The sequence below is a fragment of the Phycomyces blakesleeanus genome, assembly GCF_001638985.1.
Source record: "Phycomyces blakesleeanus NRRL 1555(-) unplaced genomic scaffold PHYBLscaffold_4, whole genome shotgun sequence".
In the NCBI taxonomy this organism is placed as follows: Eukaryota; Fungi; Mucoromycota; class Mucoromycetes; order Mucorales; family Phycomycetaceae; genus Phycomyces; species Phycomyces blakesleeanus.
This window is the reverse complement of record NW_017265137.1, coordinates 312,690-334,722: the sequence shown is the minus strand read 5'-3', so window position 1 is coordinate 334,722 and position 22,033 is coordinate 312,690. Positions and strand designations below refer to the sequence as shown.

The following is a 22,033-nucleotide window of genomic DNA, read 5'->3' as shown; positions in this document are numbered from 1 at the left end:
TTAACTGTGAGAATTTCTAGCTGTTAATTTGGCACACAAGAAACGTTTTATAAGGCTGATGAGACAAAGTAATATATGATAATGGCACTTGGGAAGAAATGGAAGAAAAGAGAGATCAAGAAAACTGAATGGACATGGGGTAAGGACGACCCTATTTTAACCACAGTAAATTAATGCATGTAAAAAGTACAGGTCAAAAAGATTATTCTTTGTGTAAAGTCTTTCGTCGCTTGTTTGTCGGGAGCCCACCGCCAGGTTTGTTCCATGAGAGGTAGGTCGGGTCACCCAATTTTCTACGTAGATAATATGTAAGGAGAGAGTTTTCTTTTTGTTTTACCTAATTAAACTTCATCCGTTTTCACTCTTTACATACCTTGGCTTAATACAGTGGCGAATGGTAAAAATAAAACCAAGCAAAAGGCACAACGCACCAATTGCCATATAGGCAATACCAAGATATGGGTTGCGCCCACCTAAAGGAGAAGTAGTTGAAAGTACAATCCATTTCTCACCACTGTATTGTACAGTATCAAAGTCTTGAAGAGTGGTAATAATAGAAAGCCATTAGTATTGAGATAATTTTTTCTTTTTTGATTGTTTACTCACTCATATCAATGTACACACGCCATCTTCCAGCAACCAAATCATCATTGTCATTTCTTGCCCATATCTTACGGAAGTCAGGAAGAGCCGCGACATGCATCCAAACCATCAAACGCTCCATAGAAGATAGATCTGGTGGTGGATTACTGTCGTCAAACTTTCCATTGGGATATCTGAGAGCCCAATTGGGTGGTGGTACTATCTCTGATGTTTGATACTTTGTAGGCTTATATTTTTGTTTGTCAGTGGGCCAAGCAATGCCAGTTGTTTCAAATGAATAAGTGGTAGCGGTGGATTGATCGACGGAAATAAAGTTTGAAGCGGTGTCTATAAAATATTCTCGTCAGCCATTTGTAGGAATTCGTTTACCCAGCCTACCGTTAAACATCGAATTAGCAATTAATCCGCACGGATAAATAATTCCGTCGTTTGTGGATGTTAATGGATCACAATTAACACCAGCAGTACCCGAAGATACAGCATCGCCTAATAGCTGGTTTGCGTCATAGTTCTTAATATATTGTCGATGATTCTGATAGAAATTTGTCAGACGATAATACATAAATATTGGGCCAGTCATTGTTCTAGGCACCGTGAAGTCAAGTATACACTGTGGAATGACCAGATTGTTTGGGTTATTCCAAGTAGGGTCGATAAAGGTAGACGAATTTTGGTAATGATAAGCAGGGACTTCCATGTCAGTCATATTGGCATCCTTGTTGAACAGATAGCTGTACAAGCTGGGTGCAAGGTACACTGGCTCAGCATATTTTGTGCAATGAGAATAGTTAATCATTATCTCATCGACCTAGATTTCAAGGAAGAACATATTAGCTCAAAGATCTATTCATTTATATCTCGAATCCTTACACGACCGCTAGACCAGTATAGAAGGCCTCCAATTGGTGTAAATAGAATGCCAATGATGAAGAATGTTGGAAGAACAGTGCGTGGGGTAAGAACAGGCTGCCAAGCTGGTAAACGCTGTTGTCTAAAGGCTCCATCTGAAAAATGGCGTAAGTGTATTTGTTCGTCTTGAAAAAATTCAGAAAAAGAAGTTGATTTTACCAATTGGCTTCTTTGATTTCTCTTCTTCCTCTGACATGATTCACAATAAGAAGAAGAAAAAAAGAGGTGCAGCCACTTGTCCCGATGAATTTTTCTTCATTTGGGCGCATAGCCCAAAGCCCATTCTCTCACGTGATAGGTTATATTGGTGACATTTGGTGTGGTGTGGAGTCACACAATAGTTCATTATTACCACACATACACCTGTGTGTTGGGTGAGCGTGTGTTTCAGAATACAATTATAGTATAGTAATGCGGATGACCCCTATACTGTAGAAGTACAATTCTAGGCACCAATTGGCTAAAACATTAAAAGATGTACACTAAGAAAAATATAAAGAACTTATCAAGACAATGTTAAGGATGAAAATATAAGCAAAATAGGTTTAGCCAGAAATTTAATATAAATAAATATGCATACCTGTATTAGGGTAAACATGTACGCTATATAACTCTAATAAGCCAAGACCTCTGCACCCAATCTTGAAATGATTGATAGCATAATTTATCTACATTCTGCCCTGGAGTGTGCCACTCGCATTTTAAAAGGTTCTTTTGAAACACCGCGGCCTTGGCATAGCGATAAGTTTATATACTACAAAATACAGGCAGTCACACTTTCCTGAACCTGAAAGAATTCGGCAGGTCCGGCACAAGCTGTATTTCTCTTGTTATTCATATTTCTCTGCTTAATTCATCTTTTTTTGATGCATCTGGTGCATTCCATCTTTGCATCAAATCAATTTTTATTTTTGCAACGAATAATTTTCGGAAAAAGTGTATAGGAAGTGAAGTTCATTTTTATAAAACACGTGACATAATAAAATTAAAAAAAATTGAAATTGAAACACTTCCCCATATTAAAAGATAGGTCACGATGCTCAGGGTCATTCATATTTGGTGTGGGCAGACTAAAAGCCCAGAAAGAAAATAGCAAGAAAAGGGCAAAACGAGCTCATCTTGAAGTTAGTCAAGCACACTAATTTATGATTGACCACACCTTTCATTAAAAAAAAAGCTTAAAATTAGTTCAAGTACATATTAGGTAAAACTGTGCTTATAACTCCTTGCCTGTCATTAAGTAAAAACCTTTTATTGCAATTTTTTTTAGGTATTGCATGCTATAATACATTGTTCCCATAAAAAAATGTTCTTCTTCTCAATCCTAATGGCAATGGAAGAGGACTACCCAATCGAACTAGTTTAAAAAGGGCAAAATATTTTGAAGCTGTCATCCAATAATATGGCTTATACTTTTTTTTTTACCTTTTTTTGAACTATTAGGCTGTCGACTACTATTTCTTTTCCTTTTTTTTAAAAAAAAAGTGACTGTCTGCATTCTGTGGGGAAATAAAGGAACTTTTGTCATAGAAGTAGCTTTGATTAATCTGCTTCATTTATAACCTTTAATTATATATCGATCATAGCCCAAAGCCTTAAAATCAGCCAGCTTTAACTTAGCCACGAGCTTATAGCCATACCCAATACTCCACAAGCCAACTGAGCGTACAATTTTTTTCGAGTACTTTATATCTTTATTTTGCTAGGAGGAAAATACCTAATATTGCTTCTTATATATGTAAATACAAGGATAAATAACTTATTTTGAATAAAACATATTGCTTTGAAATTCAAGTGTCGATATTCATCGAACACAACGGTAGACCAATAAATCCTAGAAAAAAAAATGTTAAAAGTCGAGTGACTTGGCTTTTCATTACGAGCATCAAACAGCTTGACTACTTCTCTACCTAGAATAATTATTCCACAATGTCTTTACCAAATAATTCATCACCCACGCGAAATAATTCCCCTTATACTTTACGAGATGGTGGTCGATGGACTGTTGACAACTCAGAAAGCAGATTTCTGAAATCATCTATTAATGTATGTACACATTCATTACAAATTCAGATTCAACAATAACACTCGATATTTGGTCTAGTCTCCAAAAAAGAGCATCCTTAAAGGATCGCGTACACCAAATACATTCTTTAGGCCGCATTTCTTTCATAGTCAAGAGTAAATTAATTCCTACCATTCTTAAAGTACAAATCAAAAGTTCTAAGCAACTCATCTGCATTGTTCAATGACCATTTTCAGACAACGCCAACGATTACTCCAACAAGTTGAAAGACGTGTGAGCTTTGCTCCAGACCCTAGTATTCGGTATGATACTATCATTTATATTCAAAGATTGATACTAAATGTATTATATACTCATTTTATAGCACATTTAACGAAAATGAAGCATCCTCCAGCGTTAACCGTGATACAATAGTGAATCAGACTCAAAGATCTCATTTTTCTCAAATGTTTGGTGATAATATGGAGCAAAGCTTACATCCGAATCCAAATCAGGATACAAAGTAAGGGTCAACAGCGCATAGAAAAAAATAAAGCATTAGTGGTGTAACCATATCCTTATTTATTTTAGTCAACAGTATACCATATTATCAGGGTCTCCAATACATCGTAGAAAAAGGTATTGTCATAACTGGACAAAGATTGAATATAATTGACAACTAAATCTTACTAAACACAACTCTTCTTATAGAACATCCGACCTACTTGGAAGTCCTTTAGGAAACGAGAAAAGCCCCAAGTTAAATTTTGGGCAGAAAGTACGACTGTTGGCCATTGATCGACTTAAAAGAGATGAAGAGGGGAATGATGAAGATACCTTGATGCGTTTTTTAGAAAACTCACATCAAAAAGGAAAGCGAAATATATTTGAAGATATTGACGATGAAATACATACACATCATAACTCTGATGTAGAACACACAAACAAAAACAATACTGTAGACCTTATTACAGAACGAACGGGTCAATCAAAAGGAGACTATTTAAAGGAGCAGGAAAATACATTACATTCTATGAATTCAGTACAAGATTTATCACAGCTCACTATGAGTGAGGCTCATACCATCAATATAGACTACGAAAACCATATAACACAAGAGTCCCCGCCATCTCTGCTTAATGCTAGTATTATTGGTAGAGGGGATAATGACACACAAGACGTACTATTCGGACAAGATTTATCACCGAATATTTCAGAAAGAATTGAGTCCAATTACTACGATGCCGCAGATAACTTTATGTTGCAGGATTTCAGCATACTAGATACATCTGATATGGAGCTGACACAAGAAAATCAAATGTATAAACAGGCATTGGATACACTCCGAAAAGAGAGGAATGAAAACATAGACCATGCAAGATCTACTCAATCAGCAGATCGTATACCTGGAAAAAATCACCGAGATGAGACAGTCGCTATACAGTCAAAACAGACTGCCCGATCACCTAGACCAGCAGAAAGAGACAATATACGCCAAGACTACACATCTGATATGCAATTGACACAAGAAGTACAGCAAATTGAACAGGACAATAATGACGATAATTACAGAAATCATACTATTGATATGCAACTGACACAAGAAGTGCAGAACTTTGAACATGACAATAATGGAAATAATTATGTTTACCATAATTCTGATATGCAACCTATACAAAATATTCAATCGGTACACCGCAAGCCAATCGATATTAACCGGGAGGATAGTGATATGATGCAATTAACGCAGGAAATGCATCCATTAAAGCAACCTTTAGTCGGTAATCACCTGGAAGAAGCAGTCGACATGCAATTGACCCAAGAAACTCGATTATTTAAACCGGATGTACCTGATGACTATTATCAGGAGGAAGCTGGTATGCTACCAACGCAGGAAGTAGAGCCATTTAAAACAACATCTACAGATATTGGTGGCAAAAAGGGAAGTGTAAATAGTCAACCGACACAATATTCTCGACCAGTCACTCCAGTATTTCCTCGCACACATCAAGGAACTATAGTTGATAGACGTTTGATTGAGGGTACTATACAACTTAGTCCAATCCTTCCCGTTCGTTACCAAGATAGTGTAGATGAAATAGACGATATAGACGACGTAGATGATATGCAGATAACACAGGAAGCGAGACAATATGATCCATTTTATTCTACCTACAATCAAGAAAAAAGTCCAACACAAACAACAAAATCTAATCAATTATTCAATCATAAAGCGACAACTGATTCTCACCAAGATGAATATGACGATGATTATATGCAGATTACACAAGATACAACACCATTGGATCGTATGCGTATAAATCATAATGAGTCTTTTAACTATCCAGAGCAGAGCTCAAACCTGGCAAAAGAATCCACTCAAGAAGTCGGAAACTCACTACCTAATACTCCAGAGACACAAAGACGACACACACTTGATCAAACTCACGGCCAATCTCTTATATTTGAAGATCCGGTAGATCAAACAGTCTCTATTGAGGACACCCAACCTATCCATTCTCCACTACGTCAATCAACCGCATCACATATTAATATGGGCTACACAACACCTCTTGCCCTGAGAGAACTGTCATCCGTAAGACACAGTGTCAACTATCTTAGCCCCTTTTCGTCTCTTCGTTCTCGGTCAGCAATTCGTCCTCAGTCGTTTCACGGAAGAAGCGGATTTCGCTCAGCAATTTCTCATCGCACATCCTCTATTCATCCAGAACATGGCACCACTCCAAATCACTCGGAATTTCTATTTGAAAGTTCAATAGGACAATCTAATCGAAATCCAATATATCTTAATGCCTCACAAACCTCTCGACGACGACGATCTTTAGGGAATTCAGAGGCAGATGTATTTTCAAGAGAACAAGATAGCTCCATGGATATTTATAACCGTAAGCTTTAAATTGACTAGAAGAATTTTCCAGTAAAAAATAATAATACATTAAACCATAGTTCTAACTCAAAAACTTATTTAGAAACAACCGAGAATATTTTGGGAATCGATATAGAAGGGCTTTATGAATCCCCAAGAGTAGAGGTAGTAATTCCTTAGTTCTTTGAAAAAAAGGCACTTACTTATTTTTACATATTATCTTTTGTAAACTTATAGCCATTGTTTCCTACTCAGATGTCATTACCTTCCTTCTTGAAACACATTGGAATAAGGTTCGAAGAAAATATATCTAATGATAATAGACCGCCTACAACATTCTCGGTTGAGGAAGGTAAAGTTATTGTCTCTGATTTATGTACCGTATTTATGTTGGTTAAATGTATATTTGTATAAATTGCTGTAGCTACCCCTGCTACTATGGCCGAACAAGCAGCCACAGCTGCTACTACACTACCACAGCTAGAAATTTACAAAAAAGTAAGCAAAAACTAACAAACTAACAAACTAACTAACTGACTAACTAATACATGTATCTAGATGTGTATTGATATGAGGAATACTCAAATGCATTGCAAAGAAGTTGTTGAGAACATATATCGTGAAAAAGATATAGAAAGCCAGCAATTATCCAAAGAGTTTTTCTCTAGTGATGCAAATTCTAGATGTGAAATGATTGTACGTAAACTGTGTTTTTGTATATGGTAATAAGATGTCCTATTAACATTATTGCGTTTATATTAATAGAACCGACTGAAGCTGATAAAGCAATTATCTCTCATGAAATCAAAGACAATTGTAGATGAACAACGGTCTAGCCAAATAGAAGGACTAAATGAGAGACTTCGATCGACGTATGAAAAATTGAAACAAGTAAGTGGTCAGGGTGTGTATGTGCGTAAATATATTTAAGTGCTAATATATATATATATATATTGAAGGATGTGAATTACAATAATACATTTGAGAATAATCTTGAAGAAAAATTGCCAGAGTTTTACGCTTATAAATATAGGGTAAATAGTGCTTTTGGAGAAGCAAAGAAAAGGTATATATTAGATCTCATATTCAATGATACACTTGCTTTTTTTTAACTATTATTATTTTAGAGAAGAGACTTACAACAAGGTCGACCACGAGGCAATGGGTAGATTAGAAGTAGAGATCGATGAACAAAGGTTAGTATAGTACCTAATGCGAAAATACCAAAACATTACTCATATAGATATATTATAGAGCGGCTATGCAAGTATTCCGAGAACAGAACGAGGAGTTAGAATCAGAAGAATTTCAACTAAGGGAAAGGTCAGAAGCGCTTCAACAACGCAAGGTCGAATTATTAGAGGTAAAAAGAATAATAACTAAAGGTATGATATCAAGTTCTAACTTTTCTAACAGGCCCTGGAACTTGCAAAGAAGATACGAGAAGAGAACAAATACTCAACCGAGAATGATGTTGCTCAAGCGAAAGGTAAATATAATTTTAGACTTTTAGTATCAACAAGTTAACCATTTTACTGTCATTAATAATATATAAAAGAACGCTTCAAGAATAATGCGTCTAAGCTGCAATTAAATATCATCAAGAAAACAGAAGAAACGACTGAGGTGGTGATAAGCAATGACATCAGAGTAACGATTAATATCAAAGAACTTAAGAAAAACCCATGTGAGGCTGTGTCTGTTCGGGTAGAAGAGAACAGAAAAAATGTTCACGAGGAATTTACCGAGCTTATTCATGGTATCAATATGATTATAAAAGACGAAAAGAACCAGTACAAGGTGGGATAAATTTAATCCACAATCAACCTAACTATTGAATTAAGTTTTGATTTTTGGCTTACTTTTTTTCTCATGAAAATTTAGGTTTTGCAAAAGATAATATTCTATTGGCATAGAGTGCGAGCCATTCGACGTGAGATTGTGTTTGTAGGATGGAGGTTTGAATCTGTATTGAAGCCCTTAACTGGCGAATCTTTGACCCCAGATAAGCGAGGCGTCAGAGTTGATATTACAGTATTTAGCTATGTCTCAAAGGTCAAATTCAAACTATCGTTACAATTTGTATCAAACGATATTTTCTTATACCCGGCTTTGGACCTTTCAAATGTAGAAATTGTGGTTAGCTATGGCGACGTACCGTAAGTATTTCATATAATGAAAAATATTGACGATAGCTAAATAATGGTAATTTATTTGTAGAGTTGAAAAATTACGTGGGTTATTAGCAGAAAACGGTATTGTCAATCTAGAGCGTACCCTTTGCAATTTTCTTAGTAGTTTACAAAACAAATAAAAAAAATCTTACAGATATGTAATGTATATAGTTGCCTCGACTTTATCGTTACTTTTCTCTAATTATTTATTTAGTTGCCACAATTACTACATTTCTGGGTGATACAATGGAATCAAATAAGGGCCAGACCCATACACCCTTTTCCGGGTTTTTGCTATCCTTAATTGAGTCTTTCAAGTAAATCCAACGATCGACGAGAATTATACTCTCCAAAACAGGAGCTAATAATGCTCGCAAAGTCCATAGAATGGCAATTTGTTTGTCTACCTGCCTATCTTTATAGGTGTGATAATATTCTTCGGCCTCTTCGACTGAAATTGAATCTGCAGGAATATTCAACCGTTTCAGTGCAGCCTGTACATAAACTCCAAACGAGAGAAAGTCTTTTTTTTTGTTAAGGCGACCAATTATGGGTGGTGAATCAGCTGAAGCCAGACCCTTTTCAACCATAATGAACTGAGTTCTAGTGGTAAGTATGTACGCTCCTTTAGATAGACTATAATATAGACTTTACCTGTAACAGTGCCCTAAAGAAATGATGCCCAAACGCCTTTAAACTTTCTTCTTCTTTATCTTGCCATCTTGAGGGTGCTTGACAAGCGAGCATACATGCCGTAGATCCCAGGCGATAACCCTTTGATTTCAGTACCCGGCTCATTGGGAATCCAGTGGACTCATCTTCAGTTTCAGTTAGGAAATGATAGCAACACCCGACATTAACCAAACATTTCATTTCATTACTCTCAGTAAACATTCGAAGCATCAAGCTAGTCAGGTCGCCACATGCATGAAGACCGCACACCAACCAATCTTCTGGTCTATCTATATTGCTCCAGCGAGCGAGAACATCCGAGGCGTTTTGAGGTGACATAGTATCGGTAACATGGTGTATTTCTAGAGACGCCAAGGCCTTGTAGCCTTTCATAGCTTTTTCGTCAAACTTTTTTGCTCCACAGGTTTGAATAGTGGACGAGTCAACTGCTAATACTTTGAGATGATGTTGAAATGCAAGCGCACGCGACAGGTAACCTTGGCCAGCACCAAGATCAATAATGGATTTTATATTTTGGGTTTCCGCGACATTATTGATTAACGCACTCATACGTTCAACCTAATCATTCAAAATAAATTGAGTTAATATATATATATATATATACGAATTTCCTTGCTTTAAATGTAACTTTTATATTACTTCATGAATCTTCTTATCTGTCATTCCTGGCAGGATATGTCTATCAATTACACATTTGGTCTGTTCAATATTGTCTGGGAAAAAAATAAAAATTCAGGTATCAACAATCAGCTACACAATACATCGCACTGTATATTTATCTCGCTGTATTGGTTTACGCATACTCAACATCCTGGTGGAGAAACTCTTGGAAGGGCCAATGCCTTGGATTTTTTAATATAGTCTTGAAGGGAGTCTGGCCAAGAAGACTAAATATAAACGTAGTTATAATGTGGCAGTTTATAAGTTAGTTCGATAAAATATTTAATCTCTGAAAATACATACATCAATATTGCTTTCCGAAGCAATCTGGATCATCAAAGATAGCCAATCCGACTGAGCCTGCCGATTATGATGCTGTGCAGGATCGGGTGAAAGGGCCTTCCGCCATTCGGGATCTAGGAGCTCCCACTGATTATAAGTGAGGAAGTCGACGACATGAATGTCGGTTAAGTGTCGATACCTTTCAAAAAAGGTAATTAATTCATCAAGATACTCTTCTGGAGAGTTTTGAGCACATTCAGTTGGAAGATAAAGCTCATTAGCAGGTAGAAAGGCAGAAGGTGCCATGTTGTTATTGGTATCAGGGTTGGAAATAGGCGAACGTTTTATTTCATACTTTAGCGAAAAAGAGGTGGCTTAACGACATCCGATCAATGCTTAGAGAAGCCAGCCACTCACAAGTATTCAACACCAGCTCAGGGTCTCCCATGTTCTGTGTAAGCTGCTTTTCCGTAGATATACATTTGCTTAGATCCATGGATTATTTATTGTTGTCTACCCTTACTTTTGTCAGCTTAAATGAAGTTTGCATTTAGGGGAATATTTAGTCCAGGAATCGATATATATATATATTGCCCAATTTGAAACAGTAATAAATATTTAGCTGCTTTTACCTGGATGGAAAAAGAAAAACCTTTTTTTATTTACTATCGTAAGTTTTGAGTTTATCTCTTTCACAAGCATTAGCAATATTAATAATGCTTTTTTTAAATACAATACCAGATTTGTCTAGTTTAACATGTAATACATTCCTCATCCAACTCCCCTTGAAATAATGCATGTCTTTACATGTTGATTCCGTTCATGTACCACCCCTCTAAAAACTTCATTAGAATATTGGCCACAGAGTACTTTAAGGGACATCGGTTCGTGACATTATTGTACTTGAATCATTTTGTATTTCTGTATAAATAGACCGAAGTTTCATTTTCAAAATAGCTTTATCCAATAGGGTCAACAACTATACAAATGCTTAAGAAATGAAAGCGCTTTGATGTCTATTCCACAAAAACCAGGTATATATTTCAGGACTTTCTTTATTTTGACTATAATTTGTACTGATTCTATTATTTTATAGAAAACTACAAAAAAAAACTCTTCACTTTATATACCACCTAGTCTAGAGATGACCTCAAGTCGACTTCTTTCTTTTTCGTTTCGTATAACAACTGTATAGATATGTCCATCTTTGATAGACTTAAGACGAGTGGCAGCATATAAAATGGTAAGTTACTCTGCGACAGACGTAAGGTGTCCAAGTCTCTTAATCTAATATTTTTAGCGCCAGTTAAGGATTTCATTACCTAAGACGATGTTTTACAGCATATACACGAACACACAAAGATTTATACTGCATCATTTACCTTTACCAAGCCAACCACTCTAGTCAAAACAAATTATACACGCGCAAAAATAATAACAATTCCTTATATTTCATTATAAAACAATAACAATAACAATAACAATAACAATGACAACAACAACAACAACAACAACAACAACAACAACAACAACAACAAAAACAAAAACAACAAAATTTCCAAAAAAAAAAAGCATTTTACTGTAACCAAAAGGACATCTTCTGGACCAGCAACCACATTATTTACCATATATGCCCCAGGACACCACTAAATTTATTTATTCCTTTCATTACTACATTGGTTATCTTTAACTCTATATCATTCACGCACATTTCTCATTGTATATAAACCACCTATACCACATTCAACTGCTAATACCTTTATCAAAAAGTGTGCATTTATCAAATAAACTCATGTCTATTAAATTTACAAAAAAAAAGAAAAAAAAAGTTCAAACCAAATTTATTTATTATTCTTAATAATGATCCGTTCTGTCGGTATTAATTTCTCTCGGGTATCTTTAGAATATTACTGACCAAACTGAATTTTGAATACGTATGCTCATAGGAGTAAACGCCTAATCAATAATTGGCATGCGTTGCAAGAAAGCTCGACACTTTATAGATTTTATGTATCCCTTTTTAATAAATGATAATTTAGTCTGTTATTCTTATTTTTATCTATACTTAAGAGAATGCAACATGACTTTTATATATACTCGTTGATTCAAGGTCATCCCATAGGTTATACTCTTAGTTTTTACAAGATATAGCTATAAATTGGTTTGTGTGATTCACGTATTTGCCTTATATAAATTCTGTATACTTTCTCTTTCATATATTTTATTATGTTTTTGTCTTAAGAACTTCAAATAGTTTTAAGAGGGAGTACATGGTTGGCTTCTAAAGTACACGACCGCATCATTGTTCAGGTACAACATAAAATATATTCTTCTGATGGAGATGCGTAAATGAATTGTACCAACGATATTTTTGAGTTTTTCCCTACTTCTAACAAAGTTCTCCCTTGTAGTTCTGTTTGGAACACAATTTTGATCCACGGAAACAAAATCTACACCCGTTTTGGTCTAATAATGAACCTTGGCATCCATTTTAGAAGAATTATTGGCTTAAAAATGATACAACCTCTAGTATTTCAAAAATTACATTGAATACACAAATATTGAACATTTAATATTCTAGTAATAAGTACAAAAGATTCTTTTGGAGTATTGCTTTGTATTGATTAGAGTCTATTAAGCGTTATATTCTTGATGTCTATCACCTGCCTTTTTAATCCTTTTCTTTAGAATAGCTCCAAAAGATTCTTTAAGAAAGTCTTTAAACTAAAATAGAAATCGCAATTTTATTTCAAATTAAAACTTAAAGCAAAGCAAACCTGAAAGCGACACTAGCAGCTTCTTTAAACAATCTTTAGAACCGTAGCTTTAACGCTCAAATTTTAGAAGACGAAGAAGAAGAAAAAAAGACTTAAAGATGAAAATTCAAGGGAACAATATAAAAATGAAACTAATGTAAATGACAGATTATTTACAAATCTTGAAATATTTTTGAGATGTAAAGAGTATGATCCAAAATCTTAAGATATTAAGACCACTTAGGCATAAATATTTTCTGTAACGAAGCTGTTGTAGCTGCCCTAAAATTTCATTTTTTTTTACCATAGTGTAAGTATATATATAATAAAGAGGGTGACTACTTGTTCATTTTTGAATAATGCCATTCACCAGCGTACGAGGGAATTGAAAGAAAAATTACTTTTCATAGTAATTTATTCGATTCCGAATGGATATATTTGTCAATTCCCTCGATGCAATTCCCTCGACAATTCCCTCGTACGCTGGTGAATGGCACAAAAGAGCAATATATTTCTCGAAAGTTTAACCATTTTTCTTTTCGAAAAAAGTACTTAAGTGGCAGTGAAATTACTGTACTTAGATATTTATTCAAATTTAGTAACAGATTAAATGAAATTAAAAATAATTATATCCAATTAAAAAAGAAAAATTGCCTAAGTTTCCTTTTGTGAGCAGCTGAAATTAAAATTTTAAGTGTCCAAAGAATAAAATAAAAAATTGAGATGGTCCGAAAGGGGCTTGAGGTCCGAAAACCAAGTAAAAATACTAAAAAGTCAGCCAGTACGAACACAAATCTTCAGTCTGTCTTTATATCAAGCGCATGTTTTTTTTTTAAACTTTCGGTTGTACGACTACTCCCCCATCAATCACGGCGTTTTACGGTGTACAGATGCTATTTTCATGACAGGAGAAACTGTACTGCCACATTTTGATGATTACGGAGTAAAGAAAACAAAACAGAATTATACCTAGTGTAAAAAGATAGTAAAAGATACAAAGAAAAAGAAACATTGATAATTAAATCATGATTTGTTACCTCTTTATTAATAACTTTACTTTCAAGCTGTTTAATAGACATTGAATAACTACCTTAATATGACAACCTCCTGGTCACCAGATTCTAAGTAGAAAGTATCAATACTATAGAGAACGAAGCTCAAAGACACACAATGGTAAGAAAAAGTAATATTAAATAAAAGAGTAATTTGGAGTGTAAAAGTGTAGCCCTATCATGCAGAAGTATGTTCTATTGCGTGTTTTGTCTCCGCTACTTTTAATAGGCATCGTTATGGCTGAACCCCTTTTTCTGCTCATTTCCTCACCTTCTTTTCCTTCTGTTTTTCTCTTTATATTTTACGCGCTTCCTCTCTTTATCTGTCTTTTTGTGCCTCAATTATGAGTAGCTCACTTCCATCGATACCCGTATCGCCTTTTATCAAGGCGTTGCTCCAATGCGCAAGTACCCTTGCCCAGGCAACAAAAGATCTTTCAGAGGCCTCGGCAAGACCTCCGACCACCATCAAAGCCAAAGGAGAACTAACTCAGCTGAGCCAGCTGGTCCAAAGTCAACGAAACTGGATTGATGATTGGACAATGCAGATGCATTCCGTTCAGGGTGTAATGCCATCTCATTGGGATGCAGACATAATGGCAAGACAGATCGCATCGATTGACAGTCAGTTGTTTGATCTTGTTGTACTTGATCAAACCTCATTGCTTCACATTGAGACCAGACAGAGCAAATGGAAGCCTGTCCTAGACTTTCATCGGTATCTTTCCCACAGTTTTTCACATCAGCTCATCTACTTTTCTGGAAATCCAACCGAGAGTGATCCCGAGACACACTTGGTTGCATACCTTGTACGAGTGGCCTATTTACTTTTGAATACCTACCGAGACTTTTCGGGGTTCGCCGCAATTGTCTATGCACTCCAGTCACCTGCTGTCCGTCGTCTGCACTCCTTGTGGAAGTCTTGCCCTTCACTTTCCTTGGCCTCCATAGATGAATACCTCTCGGTGCTATCACCCGAGAATACATACGAAGCCTACCATAAGATGCTTCATAACACACTTGTTCCTTATTATACACGCGATCAAACCACAACCAAGAGAGTAGCTGTACCATGGGTTGAGGCCCATGTGGGTCGAATTGCTTTAAATCAGCGCCAGGGAGATCGAAAAAATGTGAATCGCCAGATGAGCATCACTCTAGGCATCTTAGAATTATGTCAACGCAACACGAGCACACAGCCTGCTGCTTGGATTGAAGAAGCCCTCAATTTTAGCGGCACACTTATATCTCCTCCTCCCCTTCCTCCTCCTTCCAAGGGCTCCTCCTCCTCATACAGACCCTTTCTGGACAACGCATTAGCCAACATTCCTGCCCTCGATCTGCGATTTATCCTTCCAGAAAACTCGCTCGTATATCATTGGATTGTATCCAGAGTCTATATGTCTGATGAACAACTAATGGAAGAAAGCTTTGCAGCTGAGCGACCAGTTTCTGCTCCAATAATGATTCAATCTGCAGAAGAGATTTTGGAAGAACTTGGTTTAGAAGAAATGGAAGTAGATGCTGATGTCGATAATCAAGAAACAGAAGAAGTCAGACGAGAAGAAATATTTGATGAAGAAGTTTTGGAAGAAGATGAAGTCCAATACGAGGCTCAGCAACAAGAAGAAGTTATTGAAGGGGATGAGGGTCTATTTAATGATTATGTACCCCTCTCAGTTATTGCTGAGCAAGAAGAGGAGTACGAAGACGATGTAGTTATGGTTGCAGGTGGCAGTAGCGTAGATCAGACAATCCATGCCCAGCAATTTACAGATTCTACGGTGGGTAAATCATTACCTATTGTATACCAAGAAAACTCTGCACCTCAAGTAATCGATGAGACGCAACCTCATACAGATATGGGAACCGCTGCTACTACCTCTGTCAACAATGACATCCCAAAATCAGCAGATACTAAATCAGAAACACAAATAGCAGAAACGGTAAAGGAACATCAGGATGATGATAAAAATAAGGAAGAAGAAGAAGAGGAAGAAGAATGGAGAGGATACCCTGTATCTACAGAAAATGATGACGAAGAATCAGAGAAGTGGGAAGGTTATATTGGTTCTTTAAGTAACACCAATTTACCAAATACAAGCGAAGACAAGGAGGATGTATGGACAGGCTACCGTGAACCTTCAGACCCATCATCACGTCGTGAATCTTCACTCTCTGAGGCATCCGCCGAATGGAAAGGCTACTGTGCTACATCTGAAGAGGCCAAATGGGAAGCAGAGGCCCGCCTGAAAGTAGAAGAGAAAGACTGGCAAGGCTACACTCTTGAGACACTGCCAGATTCAGATATGGAAGGTTCTTTATGTTTAGATAGTCAAGATCAACGTCATATGGTAAGGCAATCGTCAGACCAAGATCATGGATATACATCACTCCAAAACACCCAACTCAAGACTATTGGTAAAGCAGCTGCACGCAAAATTCAGCAAGGACCTCCTGTCAACCATACCATACCTGCCTTCTCCCCATAAATAGCAGTAAATACAATATTTTTCTATAAAAAACTCGATCTTAACAAATAGCACTGGGCCTTTAACGCAACCAAAAATAAAAGAAACATACTATAGTAAATTCAAAAACCGGGCCAGCAAATGTAAAATTTGTACTCCGCAACTTATATCTTCTTGAGTTCTTATTCTTTCGCGATAGTTTTAATACACTCTAGGACGTCTGCTAAAGAGCTACAACATACTATGCTAGTATAGATATATATATAGTATTAATAAAAAGTTATATGAAAAAAAGTGGAAATTTTCAGTGGCCCGGTTTTTTAGGTAAAGGTATCTTTTTTTATTTTTCATTAATAAGATACCCTTTCTTCAAAATGCATTTATGCATTCTGCTTTGCATGGATTCAATTAGATTCTTGCACATCTCCTCTGGGATACTATCCCACTCATTCTGGAAACGGGATCACAATTCCCTCATTGAGCTGGCTGACTCTTCATATTGGTAGAGTTTACCCTTTGTGTACGCCCAAAGGTTTTCGATGGGATTAAGGTCAGGCGAAAACGGTGGGAAATCAATGACCTCAATCCCCTCTGCCTTCAACCACTTTCTGGTATTGGCTGCAGTGTGTGACCGGGCGTTATCATGCAAAAACATGATATCGGACTTGATGAGATTCTGCTTCTTCAAGGTCTTCAGTAAGCCCTGCTCCAAAACTGTTACGTATTTTGGGCTTGTCATGGTTTCATTGATCTTGAGAAGCTCTCCGTGACCTCTGGACGAAAAGCATCCCCAAACCATAACGTGTCCTCCAGCACGAACAGGGGAAGTCTTATCCTTATATTTTTTAATTGCCGACTTCTTCAACTTCCACCTCCATCTCTTTCCATCCGAGCCAAAGCGATTCACCTTACATTCGTCTGAGAAGACAACACACTTCCAGTCCTCCACGGTGAAGTTGATATAGTTCCTTGCGAACTCCATAGGCTGCTTGCGGATAGCGGGGTTTGTTTTTACCTTCGGAGGTGGTTCCAAGGTACAGATGAACCCAGATGCTTTTAGCAAGGTGCGGATTGCTGGAGCCTTGACAGCAAAACCTTCACCACATAGCCGTCTCTCTGCCTCTGTTGTTGTCATAAATTCCTCATTTAGGAATGCATAGATGATATGGTGGGCGAGCCTTTCATCGATTTGGGCAGGTCTACCCCCAGGAACTGAGGTAGAGATGTTCAATTTTCTTCGATATCTCTTGACAGAAGTCTGCGAAACACCAACAATCTTTGCTACCTCGGCTGTAGACTTTCCATGTCTAAGTTCAACTTCAATTGAGAGTATTTTGTCGCGTGAGATGGGAGAAATTTTTGTTTTAAAGTTGAGCAAAGGAACAAGGAAAACTCTGAAAAATTCAATATAATATATCTATTTTGTTTGCATGATTGTGATGTAATGACAAGACACACTCCGTATAAAAATTATCATAAAGCAGTTCTGCATTGAAAGTAAAGAAATAATGCTTTACTCTATTTTTTGGCCCATACCTAAAAAACCGGGCCACTGAAAATTTCCACTTTTTTCATATAACTTTTTATTAATACTATATATATATATCTATACTAGCATAGTATGTTGTAGCTCTTTAACAGACGTCCCAGAGCGTATTAAAACTATCGCGAAAGAATAAGAACTCAAGAAGATATAAGTTGCGGAGTACAAATTTTACATTTGCTGGCCCGGTTTTTGAATTTACTATATTTATTGCTGTTGGTGTTGGTGTTGGTGTTGCAGTTGCTATTACTATTATTATTATTATTATTATTATTGCTATTGTTTTGTACATTGGTATAAGCTATCTCTTTCTTTGAGAGAATCATGTGTCGGTGAGTTTTTATGGCTTATGTAGAGTCCCTGTCCTTTTCAAATGGCCCCATATAACGATTCGTAAGGAAGTCAAAGGTATCAACATTTTGAGTTGCTTGGTAAACATGGTGAGGCACCAATAGCTTTTCTCCTGGATCTGTATCACGTTCCCTTTTCCATACATCCATACTTGCACCCAATAGACGCTTAAGAAATACACGCGTAGCCTTCACAGAACGAGCAGAAATAAGTACATATCAAATTGATATTTGTATGTACGATTTTCACAATTAACTTACTTGCGCCATGATATTACCAACTTCCAAACGTTGGTCAATTGCACCGTTGAGATCAAATGAAGGCGTAGGGCCTTGAAGACTGCCGTCCCGCGCCAGTGCTATGTCGTTTGCCACCACAGTTTTGAGCCGTAACTGGTTTACCACAGACCAAATCCAGTCCACATACCGCTCGTTTGCAACATTCATCCTCTCATGGGTACCGACTTCTCGTGCATTCTCAAGTAAGGTTCGTTCAGGAGATGGTCGCCTTTCTGTATCGTCTAATAAGACCTCGTGTGTTTTCTGTGTTGCACTGGTATCTACATCAATATCCATATCCTCTATATATATATATATATATTCAGTCTCATAATAATAAATAATTCCGTATTTTACATGTACTCCCTGCATAATCTTTTTTTTTAAATATACTTGCCTGCTTCTTTGACTATGTCCCATCCAGGCTCCAACTGATTTAGTAGATGTGACACACTTGTCACGCTACTCAATCCAGATGCCCGTTTGCGCATTGACCAACCAGGTGGTCTTCGTGGGCATGCTTCCTCAGCATTTACATTTCTATCGTCGTCTTGACCATGCAATTCCCGCAGACATCCACAGAATTTGCATATTCCCATGCCCTCGTATGCAGGGGTAGTGTCACTCATTTCTGACTTTTTGGGTGTATGGCGATTATCTTTGCACCATCCGATCACATCTTTGGTCGATAAAGATGTAGCCGCTACTCTTAATACAGTGTCCATGGTTTCAAATGCTTTCTGCTGGACTTGGATACGCAAAAGATGTGCCCTATGCCACTAAAATTTCCATCAACCAAAACATCCCCTTTTTTAGTTAAAATCACACAGATATCCTTAATTTTTTCAAAGAAAATATATTTATCACTTACTTCAAGAGCTTTTCGCTTTCCAACTGACCAATTAAAGTAAGCGCGCAAACTTGGCGCACATGTATAAGGTAAAGCGACACCTTGCGAGCCTAAAACAAAAAATCATTGAGAAGAAATAAATAAGAAAAAACAATATTTTAGACTTTAGACTAACTCACCAGCGCGAATAATAGGCAGTCGCCGTACAGATTCCTTAAGAATACCATGTAACAAGCTCAATCTTTGTTTTGAACCTGTTGTCACTAAAGGATGAGCTTCTTGTATACCACTCTCTTTTGGTAATGTATTTTGGTGAACAGTAGCAGACTCAACCAACGGTTTCGAAGGTATTTCAATATCCTTGAAGTCTGTATTTCGATCCAATTCTATATCTATTCCACGTTCACTTCCTAAGACTTGTTTTCCAGAATGCACATCATCCAGCTAATGTGTTTTTGTTTTTGTTTTAGGGTATTGACAACAATAAGTATACACTTAAACAAGCCAGAATAGGTTTTCTTACTTTTAAATGATGGATTACATCGATTATCTTGTTACGTCGTTTATCCACAAAATGAAGTTGGATTCTGATAGGAAATTCTCCCCAGCCAAGGCGAGTTAGTCTAAACGGTGGTTCGTTAACATCTACAACATCATGCGGCTTATAACTCGGGTGAAGATGAAATCGCACTCCAGTAATAAATGCAGCAACTTCTTGGGCCTACACAAATATATATATACATTAGACTGCATAATCCCCTCAAAATTGCTAGCCGCAAATACACTTATTTATATTTATTGACAGTTAAATCACACTTTGTTATATATACCTGAGGAGGCTCCACTACATAGATCATCCATTTGTGTGTAAAATGCTTTAATGTAGGGTCGCGCTTTTCTACGGGAAAATAAAATTTAATAAGCCTAAAATATACGAGACCGGCTGACTTACCAGGTATTATGAATTTGCTCACATTTCCAACTATTATCCGACGTTTTATATAGAATCGAGACCCTCCTTCATGGGCTGCTGCAAAAGATTCCACGGGTGCAACTATTTGTCCCACTTGTCCCACTTGTTCCTCCTCTTTTTGTTTATTATCACGCCCTTTTTCATCTATCTTTTTCTCATCCTTTTCCTGTTTTTCCGTTTCCGGCAGGCATTTAGACGATTCGAAGGATCGTCTTTCAGGTGAAGGGGAGCGCTTATTATTGTGTATATCTGGTTCATCGTCTTGCTCATTTATCGATTTATCGGGAGTCTGATTATCCGACTGACTGTTACGTCTGCTTTCAACTACATTGTCAGTTGGCTGCTCTGTGGATGATAAAGTTTCTGGATTCAAAGGCTGTGTATCATTTTGGTGTGGTGCGTTCCCTTCATGGTCCAATTCAAGATCCACATCCTCTTCAAACACTTTGATCGTAGGCTATGGACCACCACACGCAGAAAAATAGGGCATTTTTAGTCTTCCCCAATAGTATTTCTTTTTGTTTGGCTTGGCTTACTCGCTCCTTCTTCACCGAGGACCTGCATATTCATTTAAACAATTGATATACACATACACATATTGATTTAGAGCAATGCTTTCGTTCAATTATAGCTTTATATTCTCGTTTTGAAAATGCTTCTTACCCTTGTGTTGATAATGGCACTGGCTTTGTCACAGGTCTCATACGAGCAGGGTGATCAAATGGTACTTCGGACTCATCCACAACTTTTCCACATCGTAGCATAATTTGCTCATATGGACCAAACTCTAGTCCATGAGCCAATCGACAGTGATTCAAAAACCCCTGTTGATTTGCGAAATCGTCTCGTTTACAAGCAGGACATGACAATCTAAAATTACAAGAATTAGCTAACCCTTCCTCATTAAATATTTAAGATTTCTTGCCTAACATAGAGACCATCACTCCGTCTTCCAAAGAGAGAATAACGATGAACTGGCTTGGAAATTTTCTTCTTGGGTAACGGAACCGGAGGAATGTACATGGCAGCGGCTGCAGTACGTCTGGTATAATGAGATGCTTCTGGAATTGATGATGCCATTGATTCTAATAAACAAAGATATTTTATGTTGATTTATATAGTGAGAAGACAACCTATATTTTTTGGGTCCTTAAGCTTGTACCATTCTTGACGGCAAGGGTAAGATCCTGCATTGCACTTTCTGCTTTTGCAATCTCTTTTCGAATAGTCGCTAGTTCACGATGTTTTAGGCATAATTCAAGATCGAATTGGTGGTCTATTATATCTGCGATTTTTTTTCGCGTTGCATCGTCTGAAAAGAAGTGAGGTCAGCTTGCTAGTAAAAGAAATGCATCCAGAGGTTATAATGGATTGTACCTCTCGGAATCTCTCTAGTTCTCCCTAGATTCTCATTTTTTTTACTCGAATCTTCTTCTATGCAATTTATGTCTGTACTATCTTTATTGTGGTTCATAATGCCCTCAGTATGAGCTTCTTCAAGAGAAGCATTTTTGCGTTAAAATAACGTAAAGGCACTGACTGTGGT

General features: G+C 36.9%; 4 protein-coding genes across 4 annotated transcripts; 1 reads left to right on the top strand and 3 right to left on the bottom strand.

Annotated features, from left to right (window-relative positions):
• Positions 1-24: 24 nt before the first annotated feature.
• PHYBLDRAFT_28626 (hypothetical protein) lies at positions 25-1,718 on the bottom strand. The gene is made up of 6 exons (XM_018439931.1): positions 1,672-1,718; positions 1,474-1,607; positions 982-1,411; positions 607-930; positions 374-536; positions 25-293 (listed from the first exon to the last, which is right to left on the bottom strand). The coding sequence occupies exons 1-6, from the start codon at positions 1,706-1,708 to the stop codon at positions 203-205; spliced, it is 1,179 nt and encodes a 392-aa protein (XP_018295372.1). The 5' UTR covers positions 1,709-1,718; the 3' UTR covers positions 25-202.
• Positions 1,719-8,784: 7,066 nt separating this feature from the next.
• Positions 8,785-10,519, bottom strand: PHYBLDRAFT_164248 (hypothetical protein; the record flags this gene model as incomplete). Its single annotated transcript, XM_018434977.1, has 5 exons — positions 8,785-9,174; positions 9,233-9,829; positions 9,911-9,984; positions 10,080-10,158; positions 10,235-10,519. The coding sequence occupies 5 exons, from the start codon at positions 10,517-10,519 to the stop codon at positions 8,785-8,787; spliced, it is 1,425 nt and encodes a 474-aa protein (XP_018295371.1).
• A 3,846-nt stretch (positions 10,520-14,365) lies between these two features.
• On the top strand, positions 14,366-16,610 carry PHYBLDRAFT_76342 (hypothetical protein; the record flags this gene model as incomplete). Its single annotated transcript, XM_018443144.1, has 1 exon — positions 14,366-16,610. The coding sequence occupies one exon, from the start codon at positions 14,366-14,368 to the stop codon at positions 16,511-16,513; it is 2,148 nt and encodes a 715-aa protein (XP_018295370.1). The 3' UTR covers positions 16,514-16,610.
• A 1,772-nt stretch (positions 16,611-18,382) lies between these two features.
• PHYBLDRAFT_164246 (hypothetical protein) lies at positions 18,383-21,961 on the bottom strand (the record flags this gene model as incomplete). The annotated part of the gene is made up of 13 exons (XM_018434976.1): positions 18,383-18,574; positions 18,647-18,966; positions 19,119-19,443; positions 19,536-19,624; positions 19,694-19,958; positions 20,038-20,235; positions 20,345-20,412; positions 20,467-20,944; positions 21,024-21,045; positions 21,151-21,357; positions 21,509-21,572; positions 21,650-21,799; positions 21,865-21,961. The coding sequence occupies 13 exons, from the start codon at positions 21,959-21,961 to the stop codon at positions 18,383-18,385; spliced, it is 2,475 nt and encodes an 824-aa protein (XP_018295369.1).
• Positions 21,962-22,033: the final 72 nt, after the last annotated feature.

Bases quoted from the DNA above. Each gene is read 5' to 3' on its own strand.
- PHYBLDRAFT_28626 (XM_018439931.1), bottom strand. From the start codon at position 1,708: ATGTCAGAGGAAGAAGAGAAATCAAAGAAGCCAATTG. The intron at 931-981 runs GTAGGCTGGGTA...AATATTTTATAG, and splicing joins TGCTAATTCGATGTTTAACG to ACACCGCTTCAAACTTTATT. The intron at 537-606 runs GTGAGTAAACAA...CCACTCTTCAAG, and splicing joins GCGTGTGTACATTGATATGA to ACTTTGATACTGTACAATAC.